Source organism: Apium graveolens, chromosome 6 (genome assembly GCF_009905375.1).
Source record: "Apium graveolens cultivar Ventura chromosome 6, ASM990537v1, whole genome shotgun sequence".
NCBI classification, from domain to species: Eukaryota; Viridiplantae; Streptophyta; class Magnoliopsida; order Apiales; family Apiaceae; genus Apium; species Apium graveolens.
The window spans coordinates 271,578,999-271,603,213 of record NC_133652.1 but is presented as its reverse complement, the minus strand read 5'-3'; the positions used below and the strand labels follow the sequence as shown (position 1 = coordinate 271,603,213).

The window sequence follows — 24,215 nt, the reverse complement described above, 5'->3', positions numbered from 1 at the left end:
TCCTCAACCGCTAAATTCTCAATATCAACATCATCCGGTCCTGCATTAGGACACTCTATCGGATCCACAATCCGATCTCCAATTAGTAATAAAATATCATCGCGATGTTGCTCCTCAACCTCAGGGTTCGGAGTCCCGCTACCATATACGATAACGAACTACGCTCCTATCACGATATTTATAAGGGTTCCCATAAGGGTTTTAACTGTCAGTGCTACGTTAGGTAGCCCGACTATGAACTTGGCAAGAGTTCTTATTATCTTAGTTAACTTATTATCTTAACGTCCCATCATCTCTGAGGTTTATAACGCTTAGCTCTGATACCATTTCTGTAACACCCCCAGATCCGGGGTCGGGGATCCGGGTCGTCACGGTCTTTCTTTCCACAATATCACTTCACTTAATTAATAATAAATAACCTTATGCTGTGACCCCACACTAACACACACCACAACCCGTTATAGTCTCAGAGATGAAACTTAAATAAGTACAATTCTTTGAATCCACAATTTAAAAGTTATTACAACCCAAAATGATTACTTGATAAATTTACAGTTAATTGCCATTATCTGCCACAAGTTATAATTATACATAATTGATTCTCAAAAGTAGATGGTCTGATCTACAATAGATCTACCTCTGCAGCTATAGCAGCTACAACATCAACGGGAAGACGCGGGACGCTTCCCACGCGCTTGCGCTGGGTCTGCTGGAGTCTGGCCATCTTTCCTAACTGTTGTTGTGTGATGAAAGAAGAAAGCAAGGGTGAGCAGCAAGCCCACCAAAATAATATGTATAATGATTTACAATATATGAGCCTACTCATAATACTCATGAAAGTCTTGGTTAAAAGAAATGAACCAAGTTTGATATCTTAATGCGATGAAGTCGCAAAATATTCAGTATATATACATATATACTTTTCAAAATATTGGAAGTCCTCTTCCATGCATAATATACACAAAGTCCCAGTGTATAACTGTATATAAAAATATATCGTTGCAAGGTGATCTCATATATCTAACCTTGTCTCAACGTTTTTCTGAAAATCTTTGTCATTCATAAGACAATTATTAATTAGATATAAGTTTAAAAGATGAGGTTACCAAATACCCCAATATACTTATATCTTTCCCAATACTACTTGAACTACCACCGTTCAAGTTATAACCAGTTTCAAAAGTTCATCACATAGATGAGACTACAAGACAAGATTCAATCTTTGAAATATTATTGAATGAAATAAAGTTACGAGATACTTTATTTAGTCCCGATATGTATATATCCACATATATATATCTCTTAAACATTTCCTGGAACCTCTGTTATGTAAAGTATGAACAGAGTTTGAAACATCCAATGAATTTTGGAAAGGAAAAGAATTTTGGCATAAACCAGATATCTTGCTGATCAGGCAAAGATACCAATAAGTAACCTTTTCTACTAGTAGATGGATGAATCCCCCACCGGTCATCACCCTGGCCTCATAAGGACCTTGTGCTGGACCGCCACCCGGCCTCTTACGCGTTGATGGACTGCCACCCAGCCACTTACTTAATAATAGACCGTACCCCTGCCTGTCGCTTATGCCGACTCAATTAGATGGGCTTACTTCCCGAACATTGGGCAAGTAATCAATTCATTTACCAAAACTGCAACCTCGTTGCGAATATAAAATACACCACAGAGCCGGATTCCCCAGGTTTTGAGCGAGTATTTAAATCCCCTTAAAAAGGAAGATCTTAAATATAAAAATGAGTTTTGGGATCCGCTCTAACTTTAAAAATCATTTTGAAGACTCGAAAACACTTTATAGAGTGTTTGGAGTAAAGCTGATTTAATGAAGTAAATCAGTCCCCAGAATATTTAGAAAATGACTGAATATTATTAATTAAATAATATTCCCATAAAGAATAATCTTTATAAAAATAATTGAAGTAGAAGTATTAAAACTTATACTTGAAACGAGTATTATCTTTATTTGAATAATCGAAAATAAGTTTGATTATTGACACCTTGTTCTTTAATAAAATAAAGAATATACCTCAGCAAATAATCGGAGTCATAGATTCTCAAATGAATATTCAAATATTATTCAATAAATAATATAAAAGAGTCATAAGCCCTCGAATGAATATTCAAATATTATTCAATAAATAATATAAAAGAGTCATAAGCCCTCGAATGAATATTCAAATATTATTCAATAAATAATATAAAAGAGTCATAAGCCCTCGAATGAATATTCAAATATTATTCAATAAATAATATAAAAGTTAAAGTTATCGAATAAACCTTATTTGATTAATAGTTTGGAAAACTATAACCATATATATATATAAATATATATATATATATATCCATATATACAAAATCTACTCGGGATCCTCGACTCCCCGGTTTTAGAAAATATTTTCACCTTTGGGTCCCTATACTAAGGGTATATGCAAGTTACCGCTATTCTCTAGCATAGGTATTATCAACGGAATCAACAGATATATATTGAAAGAATACGAAACAGGCATGCATATATATATATATCATAGCAGCATGCTTCAATATATTGCAACATTTGCTAATTAACCACATGCATCTATCGCAAGATAATGCAAGTACATATATACATCACAACAACAGTATAACGGGTAGAAAACTTGCCTGAGCGACTTGGGGTGATAAAAGGCTCGGGACGAGTCTGGTAACCTATAAACAACAAGTAAGTTGGAATTAAACCAAAATCACTTGTAAATCTATACTTTAACTAACTTAGACTCTAACGCTTGTTTTGCGCTCACTGATTCGCTTAAGTCACTCGGGTACCCTCGACTCCACCATTTTTTAATAATTTAACCTTTACGAGTTTTAAAGCGATTCCTTCGCGAGTGTCTTACCAACTGCCTAACACACTTACCATAAATGTTTCATACATTAATTAACCCTTTTTGGTCTTTAACCTATGTTTCAAAGTAAGGCGAGGGGAAAAGTTTCGTTCGCGAAACGCCGTTACTTGAAACGGTCGTTTCTCCTAAACCGTGCATCGGAATCGAACGAACTATATATCAAAACGAAGCTCGTAACATGAGCTATCTAAACATGGCAGTGGTCATAATCTAGCAGGGGGTTCTCGGGTCCTAATGCTATGCACAAAAACAGTCCAAAGAAAATCGGACGTTACGACGGCTATGTTTACGCGATTTCCAATATTTTAAACCATTCAAAACCATTCCAAATCAACCTCAAATCCAACATACAACCAACATCCATCCTCATCACATCATAACAACCCCAACCAATTCAATTTAATCATTCATACTTATGCCTAAGCTTAACTTTAATCATACTTAAGTTCTTTTAATCAAAACAACAACATTTACCAATCCAACAACATCCCAAAACTCACTAATCTCTACATACACAACCATCAAGCCTCTCATGAACTAAAATACTCATATTATGCTCTTAACATTCAATAACAAAGCTTGGTTAAGAGATTATACCTTCCTTGGAGAGTGGAGAATCAAGAGAATGGCTTGGAATCACCCTTAAAGTCCTTATCCAAGCTTAATCTAAACAAAACTTCAAGAACACAAATTTTATTTCTTGAAAAACACTATTCACCATCTTCTTCCATGATTTATAGAAAAAGATTGGCTTGGAATTAGAAGCTTAAACTTATAGGAAGTATGTAACTATCCATGGGGAAGCTTAGATAATTACCTTCCTAAATAGTAAGTGGAGGAGCTTGGACTTTCATTTTTTAAGAAAAGCACCCGACAGCATGAAGAAGAAGAAGAGAGATTTTTGTGTTTTGGCTTGATTTGCTTTTGGTTGGTTGATTTTTGTTGTTTGCTTTAGTGAATTACCTAGTTGCCCTTGGTTTTGTGTGGTTAAAAAGTCACCACATCTCCTTCCTTCCCATGTCATGCTTGTGTCACCTTGCACATGTCATAATGCTCCCACTTGTCCACACCTTGTGGTTTGATGATGTCACAGTCCCTGGCTTCTTGTACAAGCTTGTCTCTCGGTCACTTATTTGTTTTACGGTTCGCTTATCTTTCGTTCTCGTTTATCGTTTGAGGGATCATACCCGGGATCTTATTACTTAGGTTCCCTTAACCTTTCTCAATATATTGTATTCCTTCTATGATCCTCTCTTATAATCCTTTAATTTAAATCCTTTTTATCCTGTTACCTTATACTCAATTCTCTCCGTATCTTGTGGATTTCCGGGAAAAATCAAAGTGTTCGGAATTGGATTCTGACGATCTTTACATACACTTATATATCACATAGAGTACTAATAATATCCCATAAGATCAATAACAGAACCCCTACATAGCGTGGCATGAAAAGTTTTCTCGTTCAGCAAAAACACTATTCATAAGGGTTTCAAAATTTCTCCAAAATTGGGCTTATTACAAACAAGACATTTACTGGTCCAAACAGATCCATGTGAATAAGTTGCAATGGAGCACTTACAAAATTTAAAGTCATACTCTTGTGACTGGACCTCTTCATTTTGCCTTTTTGACAAGCCTCACAAACTTCATCTTGAAAATTTTTTAGAGTTGATATGTCTCTCACTAATTCCTTTTTTCACCAAGGTATTTATTGCTTTGTAATTCAGGTGTATGAGTTTCTTGTGCCACGCTTTGCTTTGCTCAATGGATGCCTTGATGTAGAAGTAACATATTCCATCCTTATTTGCTGAATTTAGGTCTGCAATAAAAATTCTACCTTTCCTTGCTCATTTCAAAGCAACTTCCCCAGTTTTCTTGCTAGTGATTGAATAATCTTCTTTGTCAAATATTACCTTGAATCTTTGTCTGTAAACTGGATGACACTGAGAAAATTTACTTCAAGACCATGAACTAGTGCTACATCATCAATGACAACATTATCAGAAATCAACTTGTCATATCCCATTGTGAATCTTTTGTTGTTATCTCCAAAAATCACCAATATGCCAACCATTTCCTCAAATTGTAATATCAGGGCTCTATCACCTGTCATATTCCTGGAACATCCACTATCAATGATCAATATGACTTTATTCTTCTTGCCCTGCACACAATAAGGATTAAGTGTATTTAGCTACCCAAATAATGTTGGGCGCTTTCTTCTTTTTTCATAGAAGTTGCAGAAGTAGAATTAGAATATTCAAAATGAGTAGCATTTATAGTTTGATCAGCATTTTCCTTTTTAATCTCATATCCAAGATTGACTTTCTTAAGATCTTTTCTCAACCTATGACAGCTTGTCATAACTTTCATATTGCAAGAAATGCAATCAAACTTATCACAGAAGGAATAAGGATCTTCAGCCAGTGCCTCATTGTACTTGCATGCTTCAATTTTTGGCTCACTAACAGCCTTTCTACAAAGGTGAGTTAGGTGATTTGTTGAGACATATTTCTGACATTGCTTTCTCAGAACATCTACAATATAGGAAAAAATGTTGCTTTGGTCCACACTTATTTCTCCATTTATGTTCTTTTTCTTTTCCCGGTATTTTCAGTTTTGATCTCCTTTGTTGGTATCTTGGTAGCTTGACTCACTACAGACTTCTTTTCACATTTGGTGATAGGCGTGGTTTCTGCATTTTTCTTCTCATTGTCTTCATCTGCAGTTTCTTGCTGGATGACCAACTCCTCTTCACTGAATTTCACGTTACAAGCTTTGAACAAATGTGCACTCACATTTTTCAGCATTACAGGAACATCATGGTTTACAGTGTCTTTTCCATTATCAGTTTCAACTTTTTTATGAGAATTCAAGGCCTCATAGTCCAAACTAATAGCTATGTTAGCACATGGTTTGTTTTTCTCATGATACTGACCAACCAACTGAGATCAATTCTTGAATGATTTGAGCTTCAAATCATTTTTCTCAATTCTTTCTCTCAACACTGTCTCTACTTCTCCAGCACACTTTAGCCTGTTCTTGAGGTACTCATTTTCCTGTTTGACTGTTTCAAGACCAACAAACTACAGTTCTAGCTCCTGTTTTTCAATCTCAAGTTTTCCATTAATTTTTGACAGTCTACTCACTTCCTCAGTAGCTGCATCATACTTGTGTGGATATGAAACATCTCTACACTCATTTTATTAACGGTTTTTTATATTGAGTGGCATTTAATTCAATTGTGGTTAGAACAGGTGCCTCTGATTTGGAAGCAGTTGATTGACTTGCTCTAGAGCCATGAGAACATAATTTCCATATTCTTCACAGTCATTCCCATCATCTGTATCATCCCAACTTTTGCCTTCTACAATATAAGCCCTTCCCCGTTGATTTCTCAAGAGTGCTTCATACTTTACTTCCAACTCCAAATACGCTTTATCTTTCTTCACTTTCTTTGGCTTTCTATATGCAGTGGAAAAGTGAGCTAGTTCATTACAGTTATAGCACCTTATTTTTGATCTGTCAACAGATCCTAACTTGTAGCCACTTTTTCTAGCTGAATTGAACTAAGTTTTTCCTTTCTAATTGCCGTTGTTGTTAGATGTATGACCCTTGCTTTTGAAGTACTTTGGCTTCTTAACCCTTATGTTAGAGAATTTCCTTACAAGGTAAGCCATTGACCGGTCCATCTCATCTAGTTCATCAAGGGTGTAGAATTCATCCTCCTCTAGCTCTAATATGACTTGCTTCTATGGTTCCTTATTTTTCTGCTCAACAGCTTGAACAACTGGTGTCTGAGCTTTTAGTTCATCTTCAGATGTTTTGCTGTTATTGGCTACCAAGGCACTTGATCCTTCAACAACATGCCATTGACCAGCTTTCAATGACTTCCTCTGTAATATTTCCAGCTCGTAGGTCTTCAAGATACCATACAAGACTTCCAGAGTCATTCTGCTTAAATATCTTCCTTCTCTGATAGCAGATAACTTTTGTTCCAAATGATCAGGAAGGGTGAGCAAAAATTTAAGGTTGACCTCTTCAACTTCATAATACTTGTTATGAAGCTGCAAATCATTTATCAGCTTATTCAACCTTTCAAAAACTTCAGTTATACCTTCCTTAGGTTTAGCCATAAAACCCTCATACTGTGAAACCAAGATCCTTCTTTGATTTGATCTAACCTCTTCTGTTCCCTCACACAGTATTTCTATTTTCTCCCAGATCTATTTAGCAGACTCATAATTAATAATATTATTGTACATCACATTATCAAGAGACTCAATCAATATGAGTTTTAAGCTGCTATCCAGTGAAACCTTTTCTTTTTCAGGATCTGTGTATGTTGAGGGATCTTTAGGTGCAAAATGTGCATGTATGACCATGTCTCCATTTGTAGATTCAGGAACCCTTTCCACAGGAATGAAGGGTCCATTTTTGAGAATCTGAATGTACATAGGGTTAGCCATCCTTATGAACAACATCATTTTCTTCTTCCATAGTGTGTAGTTGATCTTGTCAAATATATATATCTTATGAAAGGTTTCGAGCACATAAATGCAACGGAAATGATGTAAAATTAAATTAAAACCAGAATAAAAATCGAAACCCTACGTAGGATCCACGAAAATAGATATTTAATTCGTAGTAAGGATCTTTACCTTAAAGAAGCTTTCAGAGTTCATTAATGGAGGATTAATGGAGTTCCAAACCTTGTTGAATCACCACGTATCCTGCTCTCACAATCAACGCTCTACGGTATCCACACGAATGCTTTTCTTGAAAGATTGATGTGTACTAGCACCCGAAAACTCCATCTCTACCTCTCTTCCTCTTTCTCCTTGAACAGTTAGGGTTTTGTAAACCATATATCCTTATATATATATCAGCCCTTAAAGGGTTTATATACAGAGAATAATGAGTTTTCTAATTATAATCTAATTATAATTAATATTAATCCAAAATCCTAATTTATTATTGAATTAAGTCACACTTAATTAATTAATAACTTATTTCGGAATTTAATTTAAGTAATTTCTCTATTTTATTCATTTAATTAATTAAGTCATACTTAATTATATCATAAATAAAATAAATTACTTATTCAATTTAAATTCATAATTTAAATTATTTTTTCTTCAAGCGTTCTTTGTGTGTGACCCTGTAGGTTATTATACCGTTGGAAATAATTTTAATATCTCATATTAAAATTATAAACAATGAGCGGCATTTAGTAATACATCATTGCTACCTAAGTAATAATAATTAAATCGGTGATTCGATTAAACCTTTCGTGATAATGTACAATTTAATATAATCCGTTAACCAAATATTATAGATTAAACTAGAGGCATGTAATGTGTCATCCTCATCATAGTTTAATCCAAGTTTCCTTGATCAGTGAGTAGACTATCATATCAAATCAACATTTGAGCGTGACCACACACTTCATAGTCTAGCTCACACAAGAGACCAATAATATCACTCCTAAAATAAGATGGATAAATCCCATCTAGATCATTCATATTTCTCATACGATTCATAATATACCCAAAATACACTTTTATCATTACCCGATCAAGGCTAACTTTTAATGGAATCAAAGTATAATAATTCTCGCATAAAAATATAATGAATTCAGGTCTAAGAACTATTACATCATTATGACTGTGAGAATAACCAATGACACTATAAACATGTAGTATCTCACAATGGGTCCATCCAACATCATGTATTACATGTGTCTGTGTTTTGATTTTAGTATCACCATATCTATGATCGATAAGATATGATCATCAGTCAACAAACACACTAGTCTTAATGCATTATTATTATCCTCTATAATAATACTCAATTATGGACCTTTAGGAATATTAATACTATTCACATAATCTCATTTCTAAGTCACGTGCTTAGAGATATAGAATTGCATATCATATTCCAAGGATATTTATTAATCTAATATTTATATCACGGTAAATTAAGAATTAATAAATTATAAAAGGGAATAATCGATAGAACCTAAACATTAAAAATTCACATGTTTTAAACTAAAACATTATAGTGTTGTCTCTAGGGCACAAATAGTAACATCTTAATACTGCTTAATTTCCGAGTACTCATTCTTCCAAGATCATTATCTATTTTCTTTCAGATTTTGCTCTGGAACCACTTGTTAGATATTAAGTGCAATGAAATATAACACAGAAAAGGGGTAGTGTTCCTTGGATGTTAATCTTCTTTTAAAAGTGTTTGGCTTAAGTTGAACAAAGCAAATATAAACTTGTAGAGATATATTGTTAGACAGTAAACACACAAGACAATTTATCAAAAACTCGATTATATCAATCAAATTTGTTTTGCTACAAATCCGTTTTCTTAGAAATAAGAACTCAGCTACATATCTTGAGAGAGAATACAAGATTTTTCTAGACATATTTTGTTACGTCTAAATTAAGGACCCGTGCATGCTTTTTAGACCAACAACACGGGATTACAAAACTTGCACTAAAATATATTAACACATTTTCTAAAGCTATCTTGTCTATTTCCTTTTCTGGTGTTAGCAGATTTGTGCAGAATCTTGTAGGTCAATGACCATCCTTTGTCTAGTGAATCTTGACCCTTGATCTTGTATTTTTCAAGCTGCTTTTGTAGTCTTTCCACTTGTGTGAATGAATTATTTGCTGAGTGATAATCTTGAATCTTGAACTTGTCTATATTCTGAATTTGAGATAGTTTGGCGAGATCTCTTTTTGTTCAGTAAGAAATGACATATCGATAAGTAAAATGACTTATCGATATCTTGAGTTCTTTACATGTGTATTTGACTTGTCGAGGTCTCTAGTTCTCTACATGTAGAATGACTTGTCGACATCTTCAGTTTTCTACATGAGCTTTTGACTTGTCGACATCTTGAGTTCTCTACATGAAGATTTTGACTTGTCGATATCTCTAGATCTCTACATGAAGAAATGACTTGTCGATATCTCCAATTCTCTACATATACATTTTGACTTATCGATAATTAAGATCTCTACATGCATGTTGACTTGTCGATATCTTTTGGGACTTCTCTACAAGTTATTTTGGACTTCTCGACAGACTTCTCGATATCCCTTGATCTGTGACTTTTCGATATCTGACTTAAAATATTTTTCCTAGAATAATGTTATTCAAATCCAAGCTGCTACACTTCTCTCTGAGGCATGATCATGATTTGATCTTCTTCTAGAGTTTATTCCTTAGCTTGAAAGTTGTTCATAGAAAAATCCCCCAGTCTAATCTACTTAACATTTTTACAGACTGAAGGAATACAATTAAAAAATACAAATATAGATTATCACATAACTTATCCTTAGGGTTGTCAATATGACTTAGCCTTGTTATGTAGAAACATGTCTTGCACAACACATGATATTTTTTTCTCAGTGTTTTCCTTCTTGATTCCATTATGTTGATCTGTTACGAACCAAACACCCTATAATACTAATGCATGTCATTGATGTTGTTGGGTAGTGTCAACCCAAGTACCACATCGAGGAGATAATAGAAAATTATCTGGTATATAAAGTAGTCAGTTCACTCCATTAGTATGAGACCTTTTAGGATGAGCCCGAAAATAAATCTGTGAGGGCAAACACGGTTTTTGGTTTTGGGCACATCCCAAAAGGCTTCATACCAATTAGAGTTATCTTACTGTTTATATTCTAGCAATCTGCCTCTGCCACAAACAATGTGAGACAACTCCTAACAATCTCCCCTTCATACGTCGGACTCGACACCTGCCGAATTTGTCACCTGATTGTGTGATCTGCTCCCCCTAGACCTATACTGGAATCCTTCTGGCTTTCTGACTCTCCCTAGGTCCATACGGGAAGGTCCACCTGCCTGCCTCCCTATTAAAGCCCATCCTGGGGTAACCCATCTGCCGTTTCCTAAGTCCCTTCTGGGAGGCCATCTGAGATTATTCTCCGCATTAGTATGATATCATCCGTTTTGAGCTAAGCCCCCACAATTTTTATTTTTGCGGACATCCCAAAAAATCTCATACCAAATAAAGTTATCTTTCTGCTTGTATTCTAATAATTTGCCCCTCCCACGAACAACTCCTTACATATATTCTAATTTCCGTTAACTAGACTCCCAAATCTTCACTAAATCTTTGCAAAAGTGAAATGAAGAATTTTGAGGTAAACATTGAAAAATTTTCCACCCAAAACTTTAAAACTCATTCCTTCTTCCCTAAAAAGTTTGTTACAAATAAAATTTTCAACTTCTTTTTCTTACGTTAAAGAAGTGTCATAGCAAGATCTCTATAATTGATGTAAGAAACGTCACTCAATATTATTAGATAAGATTTCGTGAGTAAAAAGTTTGAATACCTACCACTACTTTTAAAATAATGTTGATGAGATTGTATTTTAGTACTGAAAAATATAAATAATAGCGCTGTCCATTTAAGCGGCTGATAGAGTGATAGTAACTTTTTGCTCTATCTAGATTCTGAGAATCGTGTGGTATTAATTAATTACTCTAATTTTCCTTTTTCATTTCACTAAAAGTAAGGAAATAAAAGATCGAGATGATAATAAAAAATTACATTAAATCAAATTATTACACGTGCGATTATCATCCTCGATGCAAATTATTAATTTATAAGAAAGCAGATGATTGGTGATTTTTACAAGTCAATCGGAAAAATATACATCAGCCATGGCTATTGATATCCAGACTTTAGAAAGAAGGTATCTTTGTATAATATATTTGTGTGTCTATGATATACTTGTCTGTACTTGATTTTTAATTTTTTTTTTGGGTTTTGATTTTGTTTAGTTAATTGTGTTTATTGTGATTTAATTTGCATTTTAAGCCAACCCTTTTTTGTTTTATGTGTTTTTTGTACTTGGGTTGCTTCAAGATTGAATTTTTAATTGATTTTACAAGTGAATTATATTAGAGTTTGTATTAGTATATAATTTGTTCTTAAAAGTTTGGATTTTTAATTGATTTTGTAAGTGAATTTTACTGGAGTTTGTTTTTTTTATATGAAATGTTCTTGGAAGTTTAGAAATGTTCTTGAGGTTTGGTATGTTGATGAAATGATTTAGTAGTTTTTTTTATGAATTTGGATTGTTAGTTATGAGTTGGACCATTTTTGGAGTTAGTAACTCGATATATAGAGTCATTGTAATCATGTTTTTGTGAGTTTGGATTGTTAGTCATTATTTAACCGGTTTTTCGACTTAGTAATTTATATCTAGAGTCATTGTTATAGTGTTTTGTTGAGAATTTGGATTGTTATCATGATTTGAACTATTTTCCGAGTTCGTAAATTAATATATCGAGTCATTGTAATCGTGTTTTGATGTGTTTGAATTGGTACATAATGGTAATGCTTGTTCTTGTATTTAGGTATGTTGGTTCGTGCCAACAGCAAGGAACTCAACCTAATAAAGCGATTTTAGTGGCCTTGTTCAAGGTTAGTTGTGATGATTTTGATGTCTATTTTCTATTTCGGTTGATATTTGTGAGACGGTGTGCATTGCTTGCTTTAAAATCCAGTTTTGGGTGTATTATGGACTGGGGAAAATTATATATTTGCGTATGTTCAAACTTAATCAAGGTGTATTCCTTTTAAGATCCAGGATTTTTATAGTGTAAACTGTTTGATGGTTCGCAGGACCTGGGAGTTTTGTTTAATAGTTTCTTTAAGCATTTGGATGTCAAAAGAGGAGTGCGGAAATTCAATTATGCATATTTCCAATGTAGGAATATATGACGAACTGTATTGCTGTTTAATATTGTTATATTTTGTACTCTCTTTTTTAATCTCATACGGACGTATCTAGGACCTTGTTCCTCTTTTAAAACTTTTTCCATATTCAATAACTTACTTTTTTATATGATAAACCGTTGACTATGAACTAATAATTTTATAAATAGGTAAATAATTTTTCTAGCATGAACAGAATTTGTAATACAGGGCGAACATAACATGTTCTTAGAACTCGGAAGAAGAGCCTCTAAAGTAAGCAGTTCTACCTATAATCAGAAAAGCGAAATATGGAAATACTACCATTAATTATCTTTGTATCATTTACTGTATGAACAAAATTTGAAACATTATTGTGTATCTTAACAAGAACTGTTGTGTTTCATGGACAAGTGTTTTGCTTTTTGAATTTTTTTATGCCAGTATATGGAAAATCTGAGGAGTGCATATGTAGTGACACCTGTAATGGGAAATTCCTCTTCAGACTACACTAGCTTAAGTTAATTGTTGCATTAGTTACTATTAATTGAAACATATTTCTTATCATAATCCTGTCTACTGGTTCAGGCTAAGGTCAAGAAAGCCCACCATGAGGACTGTAACCTTGTCATATACATGGATGATGTGAAGGATGTTGATTTTAATCCACTTGTTAGGTTACTCATGGAAATTGACGAGTCTGAGATTAACGGAGTCGACATGCTTCAGAGATCATCATGCTTTATGAGTGTAGAACATGTTCTGTTCTTGCTGCATATAATCAGAAAAAAACTTCGAGTTGTTGATCTCCTCGACATGTCCTTCGGGAAGAAATTTTTGTTGTATGTAATTGACACAATTCTATGATTGATCTGTACAGCCCAGCCCATTCAGTAAATAAGTATCAACTTTCATGTCTAACAATGTTTAATATTACAATGTGAACCCTTAGCACTTCAATTTTCATTTCAGGGATATCTCGCGGAGAGGGTTGACATGCCAAGTTTTAAATTTAAGGTCTTCCCATTTCCGGAAGCTCAACATGACTGGAAATTTTATGCAGATGCATACACTCAATCTTGATTTCAGTACTTCACTTTCTAGCTTTGAAGAGAGTTGTTTCACTTGCATGCCGAAATTAAGATGCCTCTCATTGTGTGAAACAAGGGTTTCTAATCTTTGGACAACCAGTGCAGCACTAAATAAACTGACTTCCTTAATTGAACTCCGCTTTCAGAATAGCTTATGTGCTGATGACGTAGCAGGGTCTTGTCAGGGTTCATCTGGCGCGGATGCAGAATACTCTATTGGTTCAGGGCATCTGGAAAGTGTCCTACCAACACATGATGGAGAAACCATGGATAACCATTTTAGTGCAGATGGCGATATGGACTTATTTCCAATGGATATGTTGGATTTTCAACATGAACTGCATAGTATACCAGAAAATCCATCAGATGAAAGTGAAGAGGAATTTTCTGGTTGGGGTGAGCATTTTTTTTTAAATAATCTTTTTACAGATGATCTTCCATGGTGGAACGAAATGATTGATCCAGAAAGTCAGGTAAGCAGATGACTACATTTAAATGGCGACGTGAATCTCATAATTTAGTTTATATGTGATTCAGAGTGTTTGGCAACAATATAGGACTTTAGTAATTCAGTCTTATTAAGTTTCTATTCAGTTCCATAATCCAGCCTTCTAAATGGATATTATTGTAGCCTTATAGGTCACTGTTGAGATTTGTAGGGTCTGAGGAGTTGTGATAACAAGCTAAAAGTTTTTGTCTTGCTCATCACCCTCTTTTGTTTTTATATTACGAAACCTTGTCCCTCCCTGAGTCCTCTTTCCTAAAATTGTTAGAAGTTAGTTTTCTGTTACTCTTTTGTTGTTCTAAATAATTCCCTCTTCTTTTCTTGAATTGAATAATTATCTTACTTTTTTCCAATTACAGAGTACATCTTCTGGCTCATTGGAAATGCAAATTGAAGAAGATTATGCCACAGTTTCGTCGAGTTCGAGGAGCATATCATATACTGCTCCCACAAAGTATATTTCTAGTCATCCTTCACCAATTTGCTTCGAGAAACACTATAGAGAGTACATGATAGCTTCATTACCTAATTTAAGAATTCTCGATAATTTGCCAATCAGAAAGATAGACAGGGACACTGCAAAGATTATATTTGCAGAAAATTTTGAGTATCTGCCATACAATAGGAAGAATGAAGAGAGTCTTGTTAGTATCGTACAAAGTCGTGAAATGGCTGCAGGCGGTATTTTTAACCGCAGATGTACAAGAAGGCCATTTTACTCTTCAGGAAAGTCTCAGTATTTGTACTCCAGGTCCCTTTGTGCTGCCAAATTAGGTTCTTCTGCTTGGCCTTTCTTGCGCCCTCTTTCTATATCAGGCAGTGTATCCATAAATGATAGAAGGAAATTCCGTCCACGACAGTTTGAGTACCACCCATCTAACTCTAGCCTTATGGTTTTTGGGACGCTGGATGGTGAAGTAGTTGCCATCAACCATGAAAGTGAGAAGATTGTTAGCTACATTCCATCCCTTGGCGCAATGAATAGTGTCCTTGGATTGTCTTGGCTCAAGAAGTATCCTTCTAAGGTACATCACTATTAAATTAAATAGACAAACCTTATTACTGCTCCAGGAAACGCAAATAACTCTCTAAGATTATAAAGTTATGTTATGTTTAAGCTACCTATCATGCTTTTGTTGTTTCTCTTATAAACCTGACAATTGTACACAATCTATAGTTGTAATATATGTTACTGATGCTTAGGTATGGGTGTGCGAATTTTTGTTTAATTTATTTTTAAATTCCTAAATATGGATTTGAAATTGGACACAGGTGCGGGTATTTTTCATGTAACCTTAATACATGTGAAATTTATGTAATTATAAGTCATTATATTTTTAAAAAAATCACTAATAAACTGTACACACAATTACTTAGGTCAAATTATAGCATAAAATCAAAAGGAGAAGATAGCTTTAGTGAAAAAAATCTTGATCTGATATTTGTAATGGGTTCTTTAAATAATGATTATTATTGTAGATGCCGTACGCCTTATAATTAATGAATTATTTTTCCCTTTAAAAAAAGAGAGGATAAGATAGAAGCAAGTTTTCCATTGGCTTTACTCTCTCTGGACAAACAAGTTGTGAAGAGGCCATATATATCTTTGAACTAAACCAATGAAAGGATATTGTCTAGTTTTAGTATAAAGGACCCTCTTAGATCCCATACTAACACACATGTCATGTTGACACGGGGTAGGAAGACATAATTGGCAAGTCCGGATAACAGAGGCTATGTTACCCAGACCCTGATATAGTGATATGGGTGGTGCAAATCCAAGTGTCATAGTTTTAGGATTCTTGGATATGGGTCCGAAACTGGAAATGCAGGGACTTTGCACGTAACTGTAAGCTTTACCCAAGCCACACTTGTATAATCTTCATCTGTTGTAATTACTTTAGGGACAATGTCAGTCCTACTCACTCCACCATAAATTAACAAATTTATAACAAAATATTAAAAGGATTACATAGAAACAAGTCATCAGGAGCCTTGCTATCTGTAAACAAGTTTATTAGAAGTTTTGTAGAACATGGTGATTAATCGGGATTAATAGTCGATTAATTGTTGTTAGGCAGTTCACTGTACTGATTTTAATATAATCAGTTCGAAAAACATTTTTTTTTTGTAAAAATTGGTCGATAATCGGTCAAGTTGATCAATAATCGGTTAAGTTGGTCAATTGTTGGTAACTAATCGATCAATATTGCTTTATATAATATACATATTAAATTGATTCTGATTAATGACCAATTAATCCCTGGTAATCCAAATCATCCTTGTTCCTTTCCTTCACCGATCAAGTCCAGTTCCCACTTTTTATAACACTAGTTACAAGTTGCAATATTTAAAAATCTTAAATTATCAAGTGTTTTCATGTAAAGTGCGAATCCTTGGTTCTCGAGAGAAGGTTGTCACTTCTTAAATCACAATCATAAGATAACAATGGATCGAGGAGCAGATGTAGGTGGTTGATTAAATTATCTTTCTCGTGTAATTACTATATGTCAGACCAAATAGATTACAGTGGTTGTAACTTGTAAACAACAAGATAGTAGTATTCACCAGTTCTTCGTGTTGTAACTTTTAAGCAAAAATTTAAGGCATGTCTTTACAAGTGATACCAGTCTTTACCAATCTTTTGTAGTATGTTTAATTTATGATATTGCTTGAGAACAGTTCACTGACTTGTTTTCTATCTTTCTCCCCACCTCTCCTTCCTCTCAGCTAATTGCTGGTTCTGATAATGGATCCCTTAAGTTGTATGATATTCAGCATGCACCTTCGATGACCATGGGCATCCCTCACAATATTAGTTCTGTAAGCTATGTGGAGTTTGACCAATTAACATCTGTGCACGTAAATTCGACAGACGAACTATTTCTTGCAAGTGGCTACTCTAAAGATGTTGCTTTGTATGACATCAGCAGCGGAAAACGCATCCAGGTGTTCACTGATATGCACCGCCAGCATATCAATGTTGTTAAGTTTGCAAACCATTCCCCTTCCCTTTTTGCCACGTCGTCATTCGATCAGGATATTAAAATGTGGGATTTAAGACAAAAACCGGTGCAGCCTTGCTATAAAACTTCAAGCTGTCGAGGAAATGTCATGGTTTGCTTTTCTCCAGACGACCACTATCTACTTGCTTCTGCTATTGATAATGAGGTAATGTAAGAATGCGTATATGTACTGAATCAATTTTTTGCCTCAGTAGGCAGTAAAACCCTGTGTTGTAGATATTGGATTTTAAAATATATGCTCTGGCCTTATAATTCAAATTTAGAGCACCCCAGTTGACATTTATATGTTCAAAATTTTAAGTTCTAGTAGTTCTAACTTGAGTCAAAAGACACATAATCAAACATTTGAATGCCAGTACTGTACTAAAAATTGGTTCTTGCAAAATATAAAAACGTTGTGTCATAATGTTTCAACAAGAGAGCTATCTGTCACTATAGTTAAAAAGTGTACCTCTTGCACAGGCAGAAACATGGATCTCATTGATGTCCCTTCTGCTCATTTAGCTGTTTTAGATAGTAAGTTATGCAATATTTTTTATTTTTTATTTTTCAAAAATCTTGTCTACATTTGTTAATTGTCAGCATTTTGTTTAACTTGTTCTGCTACTGGTATAATATTTATTGGCCTTCTTGCGAAAGTGGTGATGGTAATACACAGCGTGCACCGGAATTGAAGTGTATTTTTTTATGACATAACAATTTGCTAAGAGCAAGTCTTAGATATGTTGTTATCTTGGTACATTAATTCTGAAAGTCAACTTTTTCTGGGTATCCCAAATTGAATAAACCAAACCAAACATAGCCGGGTATACGTCCGACCCCCAGATTGAATATAACAAAACATTAGTATTAAAGAAGTAACATAAACAGTAAGAGTAAGCTTAAATAAGAGCATTATAAGAAGGGACAAGACAAGAAACTAAAGTCATATAACGACCTTTATATAGAAGTGACTAGACAGTAGATGTCCTTCACGGTGTAAGATAATAATAATAATGATGGTCAGAAAACAAACAGCCATACATATAAACCTGGTGAGTTAATTAAGTCAATAAGTCCAAAGCACTCTATACCACCAAATCCCCTTAATTCCTTATCCCAGGACTCCCTACTATAGTGACTCCCCTCCCACTATATGACAATAATAATAATAATAAATATTAGTCTGAAAACAAAAAGGCTTCACATATATATCGGGTAAATAAAGCAAGTCGAAATCACTCTATTGTCTATACTACCAAACACCCTTAATTCTTAATCCCAATACTTCCTGCTATAGTGACGTCCCACCCACAGGATATTTGGATACGCTAATCCTATGACGACACAAACTCCCAACTAAGGTCACGTCCTCCATGAGATATAAAGCCTTGAAGTTTTAGCCTTAACTGCACTCTCTATGTCCTTTACAGCCAGGCTCTCCTTCTCACCCCTTCCACCAAAATGCTCTCAACCCTCCTCACCAGTCGCCCGCCTCCTACAAATACCCGTAACTCTTTCCTGAGGACCACATTGAGAGTGTGGTCTATTATTTTCAAATGTGGGTCCATTATTAGTACGAAATGAATGTGTACTTTTTTCTTTTTTACTTGAATGTGTACTTTTATTTGTGTAAAGGTAATAAATGTGAATATAAAAGTGGTGAGTCTGTTAAGACTATATGTAAGCATATTTTTCATGTGACTAGTATTTAGCTTGAGTAATATTATATACAGCATATGCTGGTGTTTTCTGGGTTAACGGGTGTTGTTTGCAGGTAAAACAATTTCTGGCTGTTGATGGAAGGCTTCATCTGGATTTTGGAATAGCTTCAACCGGAAGCACTCAAAATTACACTCGTTCTTATTACATGAATGGTAGAGACTATGTTATTAGTGGAAGTTGCGACGAAAACGTAGTCCGCATTTGTTGTGCTCAAACGGGGAGAAGACTCAGGGATATAACTTTTAATGTAAGTATATCTCCACTTTTCATTTTATTCAAGTTCATAATCAGGATAACAGAATACGGGGGCATCAGACATAATAATAGCTAAAACTGCAAACTGATTTGTGTGCCTGCGACCATAATATCTTGGATAAAATTCTTTTATAGCGCTTGCTTGACTGCGAGATTAGTTTAGACAGGTTAACTGTCTGAGGCCAACAAGAATCGGTTTTAGGAAAATTATAGTTTTTTACATTGCATGGAAGGAAATGGCAGGACTATTTACTGGTAGTAGATTCTTTCTGCTACACATGAATGATTGAATATGTATTTTTGTTGCAGGGCAAAGGTTCAAGGACCTCAATGTTTGTGCAATCTTTAAGAAGCGATCCTTACAGAGTAAGTATTATCATTTTCCTTGTCTGTCATCTGTTTCCCTCTCTCCCGAGATTCACTTCTCTTGTTCTCACTGTTTAAATGTAGATATAGAACAATGTAATTGTCATTCACACCTTATTGTGAGGTCATTTACTTAGACCAAGGGGTTCACATTCCCCCTTTGTGCAACTCTGCCCCCGCCTCTCTCTCTCTCTCTCTCTCACACACACACACACGCACATAAACACACACACAAACACACACACACACATAAACACACACACAAACACACACACACACACTCTAACACGCACATTTTTGCTCTCACACACATTTGTATATTTTTGATACATTTACAAACAGTTGCCTTGTGTGTTTCTTTTAGGATTTCAACATGAGTATCTTAGCAGCATATTCGCGTCCCGGATCTAACTCTGAAATTCTCAAGGTAGTTTTGTTAACTGCCACATTTTATATGTGTATCTGCACTAATTATATGTCTGCCTGTGGATCCCAAGTGACATTTCAATAAACATAAAATTATTGCAGGTTAACTTGCTAGCATCCAGCGACTACGATAAAGAGTACTTGTGCCAAGATAACCGTAGCCAATTATGCAGTATGGGGGGTTGACCCTTTGTAAATTGTCTTCGTGCAGAAAGGTTTTATAGTAGAAGTATAGTGTAAATGAAAGGACTTGTTGGCTATGTTTGTATGGTCAGTATACACACACAAGTACACTTCTGTATATTACTTCTGGGCTACGGTCTTGTGAAGAAGGGAAGAATAATTATGTATCAATACCTTGATCTGATATTGTGACAGATTTTCTTCATCCAGGGTCAGGTCCCCATAGATTTTAATAGGAGTACGAAGGGGTCCAATCTGTTCACCTGCTACCGTAATATCTTTACCAAAAGTGTGAATAGTAGTTATGTCCAAAATTGTAATTTAAATTGGTATTTTATATACTGGTTAAGGGGGAAGCTTTTCTTTAAGCTTTAGTCCTGCATATGTTTATTTCTGGTTAGGCCTTTCATTTTCTGCCTTTTTCTTCCATAATTTGGAATTAATGATGTTAGTAGTATTGTCATTAGCCTTGCACAATCGTGCATGACCAATAGAATATCTTATCCCAAGATCAAATACCCGATGTATGTACTTATCATCATCAGCGAACTTGCAAGAAGTAGAAGGTACATTTTTTTTTTTGTGTTCAAGTAAAGAATTACTCCACCAAGTTGATAAGAATGTGTCTGAAGATGTCCCTACCATTGATGTTGAACAGAAGTAGACGAGTAAAAGCCAAGAAGAACAATGGGAAATTTCACAATACTTTGTATCATAAATCTGCACTAGAATTCAGCTGAAATGAAGTATCCACCATGCCTCCCGGTTGGATCTTTCCACCAAGGTTAGTGCCATGCACTTCATAATTTTAAGCATGATTTTTTTATGCTAACGACTAGCAAGAAAAGTGTTTATGTCTGTTGCATCAAGATTTGCAATACTTTCGCATTATTGTAAATATATACAAAATCATTTTGTTCTATTATCAGTTAAAGATGTATCTGATTTCCATATTTTGTTTGAGATTTGGACTTGAGCTTCTTTGTTCTTATTGGAAAATAGAGTAGGAAAGTATTAAGACCAAGTTTAGGATGTTACATTGGTTGTAAAGTTCTTTTTTTACCACATATAAGTATCCTGGAACTGGTAAATTACTCTAGTCTAGAAGGATCCACATTTCAATGTACTAGTCCCCACAGATTATAAGAAGTGCAGAAGCCATGTGACATCCTAGCTCACAAACAGCTGTTTCTCTACAAGCATTTTCATGTGTACTATGAATGTGTTATTGCTTAGCCTCCCCATCCCCTGACATTTACCAACCACGAACACTCCCACTATAATTACTTGTCCACTGTACTCTAGATTGTTCATTGTACACCAATACTCTTAGCTATAAATTTCTCATTTTACCAACTATCAAGAAGCCATAAAAACTCCTCAGTAACAAGGCAAATTAGGTAAAAAGATGAAGATCATAATGGGCTCTCTTCTGGTTTTTGCTCTTCTTCTTGCTACTTGTTTGATTGAACCAACCATGGCTGAGGACTCCTGTAAGACTTGCTTTTACTAATAATCTGCGTTGCATATATCTTTTTCATTTCATTAGTGTTTACCATTAGTCCCATTTTTTGTAAGCACACAATTACGCAGAGTTATGGTAATGATGAATGACAGTGTGAGGGCTCATAGACTGTGTAACCATGCATCTTTCTGCGTTTCGTGTGTGTTTGTGAATTTACTAGTTGGAAATGTTGTTGTTGACAGTGAATTGCGGGGGGAGATGCCAAGGAAGGTGCTCAAAGGCAGGAGTGTCGGACAGGTGCATGAAGTACTGCGGGATATGCTGTCAAAAGTGCAAGTGTGTGCCTTCCGGGACTTATGGTAACAAGCATCAGTGCCCTTGTTACAGGGACATGGTCAGCTCCAAAGGCAAGCCCAAATGTCCTTGAAATGCTCTTTTCAGACCCGACCTTTGGTGGGTGGTTCTCTAAGAAGTATCTTGTAGACATATATATATATATATATATATATATATATCGAATAAATTAAATCTTCTTGGTGATGAATAAATACCAGATGTTTCCAGTTTTATTGCATAACAGCTCTCTGCAGTCGAATTCACAGTCAATTACTCGGTGTTAAAGAGAGAGAATTTTTTTTTTTTTTTATTATTTGGAATTGAGATGCTTATTTACAGCTATTCGGTATTCACATATGATTAATCAAATTTGTGCTCAAGTCAAAATATAATGTAAAGCTAGCAAGAACCGGAAATATGGTTTAGTTTAATTTTTCAAAAGAACATTTATTTTATTACTAATATTTTGGATTTAAAATTAGATTTTTAATTTAAGTTCAAATTCAAAGCTCAATATTCAGATTCAAATTAAATTCTTTCAATTCTGAATTGGATCAAGATTTTTTGGGAATTAAAAATAGTATAATAGGTTAAATATAAGTGGCACACGCAAATGATATTTGGATTTTTGTAGATGTTTTGTCTCCCAATGACCTAAGAGCAACTCATGTAGCCAGCAGGGATAACACCACACTCTTTCGATTCATTTATACTCCTGCCTCCCAACAGTGGCTTCTTAGCAAGTATAGCTATTTTTCGTTTCCACTACATAAGAAAAAACTTGAATTAGATCTTGGAAGAGAAATTATAAAAATATTATTTTTTCTAAATTTTATTATTTTAAAATTTTATTATTTTTTAATTTTTTTATAAAAATATGAAATCAATCAAAAAAAAGTAAATATGTAACTAGTTAAATTGATTTTTTTGGTTGCATTTGAGCTTGCATCTAGTTGCAGAAACTAGTCGAAATTTACATTCATTTGATTTCAGTAGCAAAAAATCGTATTTTTTGCAAATAAAAAATTTTAAAAAAGTTTTTTGCAAATAAAAAAGTTTTTTGCAATTTTTTTAAAATATAATAGTATTTTTCCAAAAATATTTGTAGACTTTGGTATTTTTCAAAAAACCCCTTTTATGTCATTTGACTTTTTTACGTACACAATTCTAAATCTATTGACCAAATATTTAAATAATAATTTTTTAATTTTTTTTGTGAATTAAAATTTTAATTATATATTTTTTATTTTTTTTAAAATTATTATTTTATTTATATAATCAAAATAATTAAAATACGTAAAAAAGTCAAACATCATATTATAACATAACTAGCATAATGACCCGTTCACGGGTCATTTTCTAGAGTTTTTTTTATTCATCATGCAATTATAATGTTTTTAGAACAACTCCAACATTATTCTTATATAGGCTTTTAACTCAAATTTTGAAGAAATTGAAATAAAATTTCTCTTCATCAAGCTCCTGTCCCCCTCTATTACATTAGCAATTTCAAATGCTTACTCACTTGGAGTGAATATCCCCTTATCAACTATTATTATATTATATTTTTCTTATCCGTATATTTAACATAAATGACTTTAATGAGTAAAAAGATAGATAGAGAGTGAGTTTAAGGAGAATTGTTGGAGAAATTGTTTGATTTTGGCTTCTAAATAATTAGGAACTCATTTATTTATATTATTTGTAGTGAAAATGCAAGGAGGTTGTTGGAGTTTCTCTTAGTTGTTTTTCTACGTATACAAATTGATTCTGTATCAATGTTTATTATTTTCTTATAAGACATTATCAAATTAAACAACGTTTCTAATATAATTCATTAAACAAAATATATATATTCTTGTTTGTGTTGTATAATTTGTATTTAATAAATGAATATAAACAGGATAGTAAGTGTATGTTTTAAAAAGAAACTATTAAACTTAATCTGTAGAATGTCGTTAGTATTTTTACAAATAAAAAAGTTAAAAATTAAAATATATGTTGAATACAGAGTTGACCACAATTTTGATTTTTATTTAAATAAACTATATGTACTGGTCTGTATTATTATCGAGTTCAATACTAACTTACAATTAACTTACTCAATTTAAGAAGATAAAAAATGCATAATTGAATTCAGAATGACTTCAAATCATAATATATAATAATGTAAAATTTACATTATTATTAATATTAAATTTGAT

The 24,215-nt window shown here is 33.9% G+C and overlaps 1 protein-coding gene across 1 annotated transcript; it reads left to right on the top strand.

Moving 5' to 3' along the window:
• The first annotated feature begins 11,360 nt into the window (after nt 1–11,360).
• On the top strand, nt 11,361–20,592 carry LOC141667554 (protein DWD HYPERSENSITIVE TO UV-B 1). Its single transcript, XM_074474100.1, has 10 exons — nt 11,361–11,647; nt 12,315–12,381; nt 13,243–13,496; nt 13,627–14,218; nt 14,610–15,275; nt 16,981–17,421; nt 19,033–19,227; nt 19,545–19,601; nt 19,966–20,028; nt 20,130–20,592. Exons 1-10 carry the CDS (start codon nt 11,616–11,618, stop codon nt 20,211–20,213), a joined length of 2,451 nt encoding a protein of 816 aa, XP_074330201.1. The 5' UTR covers nt 11,361–11,615; the 3' UTR covers nt 20,214–20,592.
• The last annotated feature ends 3,623 nt before the right edge of the window (nt 20,593–24,215 follow it).